General features: G+C 44.2%; 1 protein-coding gene across 1 annotated transcript; it reads right to left on the reverse strand.

The window, feature by feature from the left end:
• Positions 1-6,786: 6,786 nt before the first annotated feature.
• Positions 6,787-13,631, reverse strand: klf6a (Kruppel-like factor 6a). Its single transcript, XM_049564863.1, has 4 exons — positions 13,241-13,631; positions 11,128-11,695; positions 10,189-10,312; positions 6,787-9,485 (listed from the first exon to the last, which is right to left on the reverse strand). Exons 1-4 carry the CDS (start codon positions 13,340-13,342, stop codon positions 9,434-9,436), a joined length of 846 nt encoding a protein of 281 aa, XP_049420820.1. The 5' UTR covers positions 13,343-13,631; the 3' UTR covers positions 6,787-9,433.
• Between the last annotated feature and the right edge of the window lie 817 nt (positions 13,632-14,448).

Consider the following 14,448-nt stretch of genomic DNA (forward strand, 5'->3'; position numbering starts at 1 on the left):
TTTAAACTGCACTGGCCTTCCTACTGTTGCTGCTTCCTCTGCAAGCTGCTTTGCAACCTGCCTCCACCCCAGCTCCTCCTTTTTATGCTGTGTCTGATTTGTCAATGTCATTTCTGTTTGTCACTGATGCGGCTCTGTTCTGTTCCCCAGGGGTCTTTGCTGCTGCTTTCAATGTAGGCACATGGAAGGGCAAACAGGTGTGCTCTCTCTGCCTTATGGCTGTCCTCATTCGCACATGGAAGGGCAGACAGGTGTGCTCTCTCTGCCTTATACTTTCCACGTAGGTGCGTGGAAGAGGCTTTCTGTGTAGGCCAGAGGAAAGGCAGAGGGGCCCGAGAACAGAGCCATACGGCCAAATATAATACTGCAAATGGAAATAAAGTTTTCTTTGACTAAAGTGTTCCTGACTGAAATATAATTATTAGATAATGGTGTGACTTAAAATAGATAGGGTTGTTACTAATTTAATTTAACATCAAATACACCACGAGACATACTATGTTACATAGTTAGACTAACTCAACTTTGACTTTTGGTTTCACAAGGGACACAAAAAAAACAGTTGCCTAGATAAAAATTCAGTGTTTGCATGATACATTAACACTAACCCCTCCCTCCCTAAGTGAACTTTCTCGGTCTTTATACTACATCAGTTTCTCGGAGCGCCGAATAATGACCCGGTCTGGTGCATCTCCTTCAGATGCTAAAGGGTGCCTCAGTGTGATGGTTTCAAATATCAAGGGCCACTGACCAAATGATGGCATTTGAAGAGTTGGGAGTGACAACGCCTTGACCAGGAAAAGTGGGCAGCAACCTTAGACCTTCAGTTGGTTTGCGGTTATTTGAATACTGCTCGTATAACATTTTTAAACATCCCACCACAACCCCAGCATCAGCATTCTGCTATGGCATGTAAGGACCTCCCCCCACTCCCTCAGCTTCCTTGTGGGGAAGAAGTGATGAGGCCAGGATCATTGTAAATATTATGCATTCACATAGTAACCTATATCACATGTTTTTTTCTGACAATCAAATTTCCACAAACAGAAACAATAAGTTGCTAAATGCTAACAGGCCCCACCTGGTTAATCTGGCAATGCAACCCATTTTTCTAAAGAAAAGTTAGCCAACTGGCAATGATGCAGTTCTGATAAATATAGGCAGCCATAAAGTTTGTTGACTCATTTTAAACCAACATAAAGAGGCAAAACTAGGTTCAATGAGGTTCAACCCAACCAATGAGTGTCCAGAGTCGACCTGCTGTGGAAAAATATTTTTATGACTCAAACTATAATCCGTCCTCTGAGAATTTGTACGCTTAAAGTCACATTTTCTACTTTGCATAGCACTCAGACGTGTTCGCTGGTTCACCGCGAGTTCTGCGACAAGGTCACACAGAGTGACATCAGCTGGCGGAGGTTTTCTTGCAACTCCCCCGCACCCCCGCACCCCCCCACCCCCGCTGGCTGCTACAGTGACTTACCCACAAATCTCTGGCGGAGCTGTTGCTTCTTTTGGGGCGAGTCAGGCTCTCTGAGGATTGCATCTCAGTTTTCAAAAGAACTGACGCTCTTACAGTTTCAGTCAGAAATTAATCTGTGCTGAAAGACAAAACAAGCCGAAGCTCTTCATACATATTTCTGGGGCTTAAATACAAAACAAAACAGAACAGGAAAAAAACACATCTAATCTGGCACACTTTGTTGTGGGCAATGTTCTTAGATCCTCTCTCATTTCTCCTCCTAATTGCAACATGGTAATTAGGTGTAGAATCTAATTTACTATGGGGCTTCGTTTAAGGAAATATGCATTATTCAAGGGGGAATCCGAGGAGCAGGAGGAGGAGGAGTAATATTAGGAGAGCAGGATAACAATAGTACTGATGATACTCGTGTTTTTATAACAGTGACAGTGACAATTGAAATGAGGCAGACAATGCAGGAGAGGCAGATAGCATCGACGATGATGATGGTGATGATGATGGGGGTGGTGATGATGGTGATTATGGCACTGTAGCGGCGACTGCGGTTGTGGTGTTCGCAAGCCAGGAACATAAAGGAGGGTCATTGACCTCTGATTTCAGTCCTATTTCCCCTACAAGCCAAGTCCTAATAGACTCCATTAACCGAAAGAGAGGAAGAGGGAGGGAGGGAGAGAAAGCCCTGACGCTGGAGCTTTCAGAGTAAAGTCTGCATATGTGATGACTTGCAGTCTGGCTGGCTGAATGAAGCAGGCTCAGAGCCTGATAACCTCCTCTTTCCTTATTATTTCCCCTCATTTAACTCACTGTGTGCCTCCATCACAGTCCATTTTCCTGTGTGTGTGTGTGTGTGTGTGTGTGAGAGAGAGAGAGACTCAGGCGAGGACATCTCTCACTCCTGCAGCACGCCTGTTATTTCACAGCAATTTTGGATAATGATTTATTTTACTATCCACAATTGGAAGGCCTTCCGCATGAAAGAGAATGATAAAATAGTAATCCCTTTGCAATTATGTAGTGAGAGATAGTCACGTTCATTGAGATTCTCTGATACGACTGACGTGGACATGGGACGGCTTTGAAATGACTGTGAGTAACATACTCATCCTTCTTCAGTGTCACCAGCTCAGTATATCACATGGAAATACACAGGCCTTTAAAATACACCGTGCATACTGTAAATACTTCTCAGTTCGAGTAAAGAATAATGTCCCCTTTGAGGTTAGTACTGAGAATAGGATCTCTTGCTGCCTCTATCATTTCAGTTGATATTCGATGGTGCATTTTCCCGACAAATTTGCATTTAATCAAATTAGCAGAAGCCTTTGCAGCTCTTTGGAGTCTGGGACCCAGACAGGGGCAGTCGCCTGGCCATTAATTCAGCCTTGTTGTCAGCAGAAGTACATGCATCTTTTACTAAAGTAAAAGTCGCAATACCACAATTTAAAAATACGAGTGTTTGAGTCTCAAGGATTCATAAAAGTACAGAACAACATATCCAACATATCCATATATAGAAGTTACCCTGCAGAAAAAAGCCCTTGCAGCTAAAATTACATATGACATTATTATATTGATAATACTGGTACTTGTTTGGAGCTAGTTTGAACTAAGTTTTATAAATAAGTAGCTTGGTCCAGGAGTTACCAGCCTAGGAGTAGGGCTCCTCCAAAGTGAGTGAGCATCATTTCCTGTGAATCAGTGTGCTTAGATCAGAATCCAAGTGTGGGAATAGTGGACCCCGCCATACCAATAAAAACTACTACAGAGAGGTAACTACTGAGTGTAACTAGATCAAGTGGCTATTGCAGATGAAATGTTGACCGTAAAAATGGGGTTTGATTTAATTAAAAAAAAAATCTAATGATTATAACTTAAAACAACATAAGTATAGGAACATTTAACATTTAAGTACTTTTATGTTATTATACATGGTATCAGTGCATGAATAGCATTATAGTGCTAGGAACTGCTGATAGCTTTAACTGCTTCTACAGTTCAATAGTTTCATCTAGTGATGCCCAACCCTAAGGTAGGGCACCTCCTTTGCAGCCCTTTGGAGTCTGGGACCCAGACAGGGGCAGTCGCCTGGCCGTTAATTCAGCCTTGCTGTCAGCAGGAAGTACATGCGTCTTTTACTAAAGTAAAAGTCGCAATACCACAATTTAAAAATACGAGTGTTTGAATCTCAAGCATTCATAAAAGTACATAAGTATTGTCAGTAACAGTAACAGTAACAGTATTGGACACCTGCAGAAAAATAGCCCTTGCAACTGATAAATTACACGTGACATTATCATATTGATAGTACTAATGCTTCAGTCTTTAAACTGCATTTTACTGTTGGAGCTGCTTGAACTATTTAGTATATGAATAAGTAGTTTAGTCCAGTAGTTACCAGCCTAGGAGTAGGCACTTGTGCTTAGACAGGCAGTCAGAATCCAAGTGTGGGAATGGCGGACCCCGCCACTACCAATACAAACTACTATACAGAGAGGTTACTACTGAGTGTAGATACACCAAATTACTATAGTAGATAAAATTCTGACCATAAAAATGGGGTTTGATTTAATAAAAAATCTTAATGATTATAACTTTAAGCAAAAGAACAGAACAATAGGAACATTTACCTGATATATCAAAATCAAAAGTACTGTAGCTTTAACTGCTTCTACAGTTCAGTACTTTCGTCTACTGATGCCCAGCCTAAGGGAAGGGCACCTCTTTTGCAGCCCTTTGGAGTCTGGGACCCAGACAGGGGCAGGAGCCTGGCGGTTAATACAGCCTTGCTGTCAGCAGAAAGTCCATGCATCATTCACTTAAGTAAAACTAGCAGTATCACAATTATACATGACATTATTGTTGTTGTATTGTGCTGGTGACTCAGTGTGTAAGTAGCATTGAGGAGCTAGTGAAGCTAGTTTGGACTACTTGGTATATAAATAGGTAGTTAAGGCCAGTAGTTACCGACCTAAGAGAAGGGCTCCTCCAGAGTGAGTTTGAGATCAAATTAGATTGGGCTGACTGCATGCATCATTTTGTATGAATCACTTGTGCTTAGGTAGGCAGTCAGAATCCAACTGTGGAAATGGCGGACCCCGCCACTACCAGTAAAAACTACTATACAGAGAGGTACTCAGAGTAAATACATGAATGGTTATAGCAGATAAAATGCTGACCACAGAAATGTGGTTTGATTTAATAACAAACATCAATGATTATAACTTTAAGTAAAAGAACAGAAGACTAGGAACATTTATTAGTGTATCAAATCAAAAGTAGTTAAAAAATGGCTGTGATTTATGTTATTATGCATGGCATCAGTGCATAAATAGCATTGGTGTTGTGAATAGATAGACATTCACAATCCAAGTGTGGGAGTGGCGGACCCCGCCACTACCAATAAAAACTACTAAACAGAATCAAAAGTACTTAAAAATGCCTGTGTAATACATTCAGCTGTAGGTAGCTTTAACTGTTTCTAAGGCTTAATAGTTTAGTTTGTGATCACCCAAAATCACCTCCGAAAGATCACCTGAAAAATCTGGGGATTCTTAAAATGATTATTGGGAGAAGAAAGAAGAAATTCTGCAGCACAAATCTGTATTAATTTTTATATTATTTTCTAACCCTGATGAATATTTTTTACTTCTTTTGACCATCATTCTTTTGGCACAATTAAGAATATTTTATGAGCTTATCATGTGTTTTTTGTCTTGTAAAACCTTGATCTGAAAAATAACTAGTTAAAACTGTTAAATAAATATAATAGAGTAAACATCTCCGTCTGAACTGTTCTAAGTAGCAGAGAATTAAAATACGCAAGTTAAGTACATCTCAAGGAGAAGGTAAGTAAACACATTTAGTTCCTTTCCACCACCCCTTAGCACTGAAATGGACCTTTGCTATGGGACACAACCTTAGATCTTATGTACTTCCCTGAGACTTTAGATCAGATGTGACATCTTAAAGTGATGAATTGTTTCCCATAATCCTTCGGGGCTTAGACTGTGTTACAATATCAATGTGGGAAAGCATATGGAGGCTCACATCAAAGCAAATATGCGATCTTAGTGCCACATTTACGAGAAACTTTATCCATGATGGTCCACTTCACAAGAGGATGTTCCACTTATATCATGAGGATGTGAGTCAGCTGCATGGAAATGAAATGCAACGTGTGCCCGACTCCTTCAAGAGGTTAAAAACAAGAATCTGGGCCTCAAGGATATTTTTCCACGCGCAGGTCGAAGTTTGGACTCAGAACTCGTCTTCGCCGGCTGTGTTGCTCCTCAGCCATGCATTATGCATCATAGGTAGATTTGAAGACGAGAAATCAAGTGGGGCAGCAGTTTGGAGAGATCAAGGAGCTGCAGCATTTGAGGCAAAAACAACACTCTTTGCCACTCCAAAGCTGGGAGGATCTCCAAAGCGAGCTTAATTACCAACTGCAGGCAAAGCTTCATTTATAAACCACAGGGCTTTTACTGGAAATCAGAGGAGCTAATAAGTTGCCTGCCCATTCTAGGTCATCACCATGAGCAGGAGAGCAGAGAAAAAGATGGCTTTTTTTCCTTCTTTTTTTTAATCTTATTTTCTTGTTAGTTTGTGACTTAAACTTGGCTCTTTGGTTTATCCACTGCTGTTTTGTATCATTATCTGTGTCAAGTAGAGTAATTATCTAACAAATGTATAAAAGCTGCTCTCTAATTAAATGCCATGGGCTGTAAGAGATGGAGATAAATTATTTATACTGCTTTGATGAGAGCTAGCTAGCTCTAAGGAGCAAGCAGTCAGTCGCTTTTAGAACTGAAACCTCTGCAGTGAGATTTTACACAAACTTTTCTAGGGGGTGTTTGGGGAGGAAAAAAAAAATCAGAGTGTTTGCCACTGGGAGCGAGGTGCGTCAGGTTTCTGTGTTTAGCAACCAGTCTCTGCAAAGATATAATTTGCTCATTTGAGAGAGATATTTTCATGCTGGTATTTACAAGTCAGGAAGAGGTGAGGCCACTTAGAGCTGCTCAACAAAGAATTTATACTGCACAAAGTGTTCCTGTTCCTAATTCTTCTTGCTTGAGTGATAAATTTGAAATGTCAGATATGCACCCCTGGTGCTCACACCCTGCCCTAATCTAATTGTGTCCATATTCCTGGAGGGCACGATGCAGCTGAAATGTAGCCATTCATCCTCAACAAGCTGCACACCTCCCACGGGCAACGAAAAACAGAAGAAGAAAGAAAAAAGTCACAATAATGAAGCATAACTGAGGAGAATCAACAAATGAGACAAAGGAAGCAAGCCAAAGTCAGATAAGAACTTCTTATTATTCCAATAAAAAATACATTCATACAGAAATATAACAATTTTGCAAAACAATTTCAAATAAAAATTTCATAAAGCATAAACATAACAATTTTACAAAAGTTGTTTTTTTTTTCTTTTTATACAAAGATTCAGTTGAGAACAAAGAGCTGTGTGTGTGTGTGTGTGTGCATGTGCACGTGTGTGTGTGTGTGTGTGTGTGTGTGTGACAGAAGAAGTTGGGGTAGTGGGATGAAAGCGATGATGATAAAAGATGCGAGCAAACACAGGGCTTAATCAAGGCTCAATTACCACTTGAACAGTATTGGCTGCCGGTTTTCACAGAATGGATGTTCCCCTCCTTTGCCCACAAAAGGCACTGCCAGCACTCCCAAATCTATCGCAGCAAGCAGTTTCAAGTTTGTACTCATCCCGTCTCTTTCGCCCGCTGATCTGAAATCCATAAGTCGTAGCATGCCACGCTGCAACATTGAATTCCAACAGCGAGGTGGCTGATCTGGAGTGGGTGGCACAGATCACTTTATCCTGCAGCAGTATAAGTGTGATCACTATGGTTACTGTGGCCTCCACCTTTTGTCCAGTCCCCTTCCCACCTCCAATATAAATCTAACAGATCCACCTTTAAAGGGAGATGCTGTCTTTTTTTTTTTTTTTTGGTCCAACTTCCATGTGTCAACGCTTGATCTTTATCTCCTTCCAGGAGCCCCCCCGCCCCCTCACTCGCTCCTGTGGTTTTCATAATACTGTTGCAGCTTGGCTAAAACAACGCTCCCCAGACAGGTCAATAACCAACCTACACAGTCAGCAGTCTGTGACAGATTCTATGCCAACAAAGCCTTTAGCAATTCATTACTGAGAGGCAGTACAAGGCGAGGCCTGTCCGACTGCAGCCTGTTAATTACAATAAATCTTTAGCTTTTTCTTCAGTCCCACTTGCAGGGATGGAGGGACAGGAGGGGGGGCGATGGCGTCGGTGGGGAGGGATACAGCAAGAAAAGGAGCAGCACTGAATGAACGACACATAAAACCCCGTTTTTGTTTACCCAGTCTGGTTGTCTTGTACCTTAGAGTTGTGTGTGATGGACTTGAGTACATACTACACAGTAGTTAACGTCTTTAATAAACAAATTTAAGTGCTCCAAACAAACACGCTTGTCTTATTTACATGTCCAAAGACGAAAAATGGCGAGCAAACTGACAAAAGGTGCTTCTCAGAACGTTAACATTTCAGCAGCACAATCAACAGATGCGGACGACTGTCGCTGAACACAAAGAGGTGCGAGTTAATGTGTAACTGAGCCTTGATCGAGCTTGTCGAATCACCCATACAACAAACGTGACCTCCCCTGGCAGCGAAAAGCACCAGGGGGCCGAGTCACTTGCATAAGGCACCATTAAGGTCAACAGTGCATTATTAGATAGAAAAGAAAGTACAAAAATCAAAAGTACTCCTCAAGGCATAGGATGAATGAGAGAATGAGTAAGCGGTGAAGTCTCCAGCCAGATGGATGAAACGGATGAAAAATAAAAAGGAGGAAATCATCGAGGCTTTATGTACAATATTGTAACATTTAACCGTTCGCACTTTAGCTGCACTTTTATTGAAACTATTTGCAGTCCTGATTACAGTGGAAACATGAAATGAACAAACCCTAGAACCATGCAACACCTGTCTATGATACTGAAGTTATAGTATAGTTGTGTTATACCTCTAAGCACACAGCTTATACAATTGGACTACAAATGAGCTTTGTAGCTTGTAAAAAAATAATAAACCAGGCTACATAACACATTGCACATTTAGTAGCTGCACCAAAAACACCAAAAAAAGCTCCTGTCATACAGTGACCGGAAGGGGGGGGAGTTTTGGTCCCTGGGTCACTGACCAGACACACGTCCACCTTCTCTCTCTGGTCAAACCCAAGGCCTCAAAAGCTTCGGAGAACCCCCCCTCCAGTCTGGGTGCCAGACAGACAGGCAGGAACTTCCATCCTGGCCCCGTCCTCACGCTGCCACCGGGGAAACACTAATGGAATGCTTCCCCCCAAAAACCCATTCAGTCCACAGCAACATTGGTACCAGCCCCGCACCATCCATCAATCCATCTCCTCCCCAAAAACTCTTCTTCTGTCCTCTCAGGGGGCCGGTTCGCCAATCTCAGACATTCACAGTGCACACATGCTTACCTCAGACAGTTTTGTAAAGTACCAGTGTATCTGCTGTCCGGGAGATGTCCCCCAAAACATCATGCACCATACATACAAATCATTCACTCTTTTTGTTTGTCTTTTATTGTTTTTTTTTCTTCTTTTTTTGTGTGTGTTGTAAGTCCTTCTCAATCAAAAAAGAAAACAAACAAACAAAAAAAAACGTCTTCCCCATCCATGATTTTGTCCTCTTGTTGCAACAGACAACCTTCAGAGCGCCCTTCTCCAAAGAGAGGTCCCGGAGGCACTGGGTTTCAGTATGGTGCAAAACGGCATGCTTTGGCTGGAACACACTCCCACGACTCCGCTCTGGGACAGTTCAACCGAGAGACTGGTCGGGAGACGGCATTTGTTTTTTTTTCATTTTTCTCCTCTCAAACTCTCCCCTTGCGCTGCGTCGCTTGGTTGGAGCTTTGCCCTGCTCTAGATGTGCCTCTTCATGTGAAGAGCCAGATGGTCAGACCTGGAGAAACATCTGGGGACAGAGAGGAAGGGGAGGAGGAAGTCAGTAACAATGGCAGACGGACTGCAGGGAAATGAGACATGTTTTAAGGAATGAATGAATGGATGAATGAATGAATGAATCAAGTGTTGCGGGGAGCTTTTAGCTACTGTGATCCTAAATATTAATGCTTCAGAAGATGAGAAGAATCTGAGAGTGATTCCTGCTGAGAGGAGGCTGTGAAACTCCAAATGACCTCCTGATTCAACTTTAGTGGAGTCGACTGATGCTGGATGTTTGAGGCCAATACTGATATTGATATTTGGGGGAACTTCTAAGTGATCTTTGGTGGGCACTGTTTTGAAATGACCTCAAATCTTGCTTGACATTTCTTTATCGCATTTTTTTTGTGACTCATTTGCACCACAGCTGGGAGATATTTTGATATTATATCGATATCGGGATATAAGACTAGATATCGGGCTCGATTTTGGATATCATCATATTGTAAGTGTTGTATTTTCCTCATTACAGTAAAATGATATATTTGTAAATGCATCAGTGCGTTCAATCTTTGAAGACGTGCACCGTTATCTAGGTGACGCAAGAAAATCAGATCACATCAACAAAAAAATGCACGTGCTTCAGCTCTGTGTAAAGGGACAGAGGCTTATTGAAAGCCCGGTGACGTTACTTGCAGATACATGACGTGTCTTGCGTGTCTTGCGTGTCTTACCTGTCACAGTGACTGCATTTAAATGGCTTTGCCCCAGTGTGCTTCCTGAAGTGTCTGGTCAACTCGTCGCTCCGTGCAAAACGCCACTCGCAGCCCTCCCATGAACACCTGTAAGGTTTCTCACCTGCAGGACAAACAAGTAGAAGGTTAACACAATGAGCTCATGACAGTGTTTTCCAGTTCAGGCTGGTGATTGGCCGGCTCTGCGCTGTTGTTATTCAAATGCGTTCAGATCAATCAGCCTGAGGCCGGGGGAGCATGACAGAAGTGCTGACAAGTCACCACAGACCCAGATTCCACCGAACCTGTTGGGTCACTGGCTGACCTGAAACATGCTACGAGCGGTGCTGTGCAGATGAATATGTGGAGTATAGGAAATGAAATTAAAAAAAAAAAAAAAAGCCACACGTGCAATTTCACGCTGCTAATCAAAAATAAGAAGCGCTCAAATGACCATTCAGAGCCCCTCCAACTCAGCGCCCCCTGGCTCCCCGCCCATTCACCCCTTTCCCATGGTGAAACTCAATCTGTTTTCAAGTCCTTTTATCTCCCATGTGCAGCCCCTCCCCCCCTCGCTCGCTGTCTCTCTGTGTCGCTCCCTCGCTCGCTGGCTCAGTCAGTCACATTCCAGATAGATTAGGTCACAGTTTAGGTATCCAGCCATGCAGAGCTAATACTCGCAGCGCTGCAGCTGAGGACATCATGCAATGTGGACCTTTAATTACATTACACAATGGATGGACGACGCCATTAAGGTGGAAGACTGAATTAAAAGCACTTCCGCCAGTCACTCAGTAAAAAGTTAGATTTTTCAACTATGAATGAAAAGCTTTGAGTTGAGACCAGCAGATTTAAACCCTCATGTCCCTGAAGTCTGTTTACATCACATGCGGTTGTGTTGTGTGGGAGCGTGGGCTCTGATAGGTGCTTGAGACTCACCTGTATGAGTGCGCTGGTGTGCTTTTAGGTGGGAGCTCTTCGTGTAAACCTTGCGACACCCGTTGAAGTGACACCTGTGTACTCGCCTCCTGCCGTCCGGAGACGCATCCCCGCAGATGAGTCCCGTCTTTTCCGTACTCTTTGCCACCCCGCCGCTCCTGATTTTGACCGGCAAGTGCAACCCGGCGTGTGCGGCCACCCAGCCGTTAGTCACGTTGGCCTCCGGAGAGGACGGGGGAGTGCTTATGACAGAGGGGCTAAAAGGTCCAGAGCCAACCAAGACAGAGCCCAGAGGGTTGGAGGTAAAGCTGTGTGTGGGCGAGAGCTCCTCAGAACTGTCTGAAGCTTCGCTGCTGGCGTCGGAATTCACGCTGTTGGTGTCTAAGATTTGGCTGTCCTGATTGTCCTCCTCGTGGGCCGGGGGCAGCTTTGGGTCGGACTCGGCCTTGGCCTTGTCCCCGCAGGCCAAGATCAACTTGCTCCAGAGGTCCTCCGGCCCGTCGAACTTGATGTCGGCTGTGGAGACGTAAGGCTCGCTCTGTAGATAGCGCTCCAACTCCAGGCATGTCTGCGGCGAAACGAGAAGACACAGTGAGGATAAATGAATTACAGCAGCAGCAGCAGCAGCAGCCCTGAAGAGAGGAGGTTCTTTCACAGCAGCAAAATGCTTCTGTGTGGGAAATCCTTTTAAATGATGCATGTGCACATACCCCCAAAATGCTTTGTGTGGCGTAATATTTGTTAAGTGCTTACAGCAGGAAGCATTAACCAGGAAATTGTAGCCATTGCTGCACTTATCTTTATTGTACATATCAGACATTAGAGCAGGGAAGATCAGTCGACTGAGAGAAAATTAACGATTTTGGTTATTTTTCAAGCAAAAATTTCTGACTCCAGCTCGTCAAATACAAAGATCGGCTGCTTGTTTGCATCATATATGAAGGTAAATTAAATATTTGGGGGTTTTAGAGTGCAGGTCGGATAAAACAAGCAAATTCAGTGCATCATTTTAGACTTAAATGATTAATTAAGACAATAATATGCATTGCATTTCATGATGCAGCTCAGCCTCTCTTATCTAATGCAGCCACCTCAGCTCCATGTGATGTTCACAGGCCTGAGCTGTCACCCCTCTGAACCCCAGCTCTCCTGCACCTGAGCGCGGCCCAACGCTGAAACGTGCATTGTCATTTCAGCACTCCAATGACTCACTGAACAAACCTAGACTCCTTTTAAGGAAGCCGCTCAACTCCCTCCCCCCCTCCACCACCACCACCACCACCACCACCACCATGAGCCATTCAGCTGCTGAACCTCTGACATGCAATCACATCCTTCCTCAGTGCTGTCAGCCACTCCAGCCCAACACACACACCGCCCCCCCTCTCTCACTGACTTCAGGGGGCCATTTAAAGTTGAAAAGCGAGGACCCCTTCATTAGGAGGTGCTCAGAGACAGCAGGTTTGACAAGGTGGATGCAAGGAAAAAAAAAAATTCCTCCAGGCTCCTGGAGCCCTTACACAATGTTTTCCAGCTGTGCTGCTGCCTACTCATGCGAGCAGGATTTGGCCACGGCTGACATTTGATAGTGTCATGTTGTGGAGTCCATTCAAATCCAAGCATGATGCAAATGGATGTTAAAAGGGAAGTGAATGTGGTGACGTGCGGGTGAAAAGATCAGATATTTAAAGTTCAGAATGTGGAGCCACTACACAGAAATGATGATCCTGACTGAGTGTAAAACACAGGCTGGTGTTGCAGCTCTGGTGCCCTCACATTACCCACTGAGAGAAGCAGAAGAAGAAGTCAGACTGTAGCTGCTGCTGCTGCTGCTGCTTGAGTTACTCTGTCCCCATTCATCTTGGCGCAGCAGAGCCTCGACTCCAGCTGTCAGACTGACACACTGATCCACTTCAGCCTTGCCAGAAACTTCATAACCAACCTGATCGTGAGGTGAACGCTCGGGCGCCGTCTAAACCCCGGTGTGCACAACCACCATGACTGGACTGTCATTTTATTTAAACTAATCTACGAAAGCTCTCAGTTCCGCTTTGCCACACAAGCTCAAACAGTGCAATAAAAATAAAAAAAAATAGTTGTTAGATATATTCACCTGCTGCCAGTACTCCTCCAGGGAAGGTAAGGCTGAGAAATAGCCCGTGTCGTGAACTATCTGAAGTTCTTGAAAGATGCTGCACATGGGTAGAACATCCATTTTGCCCCACAGATGTTTTTTCTTTTCAAAATAAAAAGAGAGTTAAGCTGCAGTTAGACGTCAGGTAGGAATAAAACACCCAGAGGAAAGGAGCGGGTCCTCAACGCGGAGCAGGAGCGCTTGTTTTCAGCAGCAGCAGCAGCCGAGCCTCCGTCCGTCCGTCCGTCCGTCGGTCCGTCCGTCAGTGAGTCCCCCCCTTCTTCTTCTTCGTCTCCTCTCTTGCTGTTCAAGGTGTTTGCAAACACTGCACCGGACTGGATGGGGAACAACTGCGCTCTGCAAACTTCCCTATTCAAACCTCGACGCCCGCCCCCCCCCTTCCTCACGGCAGGATTACGCCTGCGGGGCGCCAGCCAATCAGCGGCGAGCAGCGTAAGGCATTGCAAATGATATCACAGCGGGCCAATGAGCGGCGGCCTCTGACTTAATTTGGTTCTCTCTCCGTTTTAATTGGCGCGTTTAACTCCGAGCGTCTCGCCGCTGATTCGCTGGTTATTTATAGGCATGTATATAAGCGGCTGATGGACTCTGTGCGCGCTCTGTGTGTGTGTGCAGCCTGTTTCTGTCTGTCGGGGACGTGTTTCGCCACAGACAGCGCATGTGAGCCGAAACAGTTTTATTCCTCTTCAGTGGAAAACAGTCCCCTTTCTCTCTCTCTCTCTCTCTCTCTCTCTCCCTGTGTGTGTGTGTGTGTGTGTAACTTTGTCACAAGCTGCACTTGCAACACTGCTGTTTAAGGAGATGAGTTCACCCCGGCTGTAACTGTGGTGAAGTGCATGTGTTGACATCAGCCACCACGTCTTGGGACACAGTGACTAATGGACGGCAGGATATTATTGTGTTATCAGGAGCACACGTATGAGTTTAGAGGGAACATTTGTCCTCACTTCTCCTCTCTGACTGAATTAATATAGACCGGGGACTTCTGCTTTATCGCTGCAAAGTACAAGATCAGAGTTGCACTCTGTCCCGGAGCGCTGGTTCCACAAGTGCAGCACGCCATTAGTTAGAAAACGTTTTTTTCTCCTTCATCTAATTTGCACTTAAAAGAGCGTGTGTGGCAGAATTAATATTCAGAGTAGTTCCCCAAAGTTAAAGAATTTGTT

Source organism: Epinephelus fuscoguttatus, linkage group LG21 (assembly GCF_011397635.1).
Source record: "Epinephelus fuscoguttatus linkage group LG21, E.fuscoguttatus.final_Chr_v1".
Classification (NCBI taxonomy): domain Eukaryota; kingdom Metazoa; phylum Chordata; class Actinopteri; order Perciformes; family Serranidae; genus Epinephelus; species Epinephelus fuscoguttatus.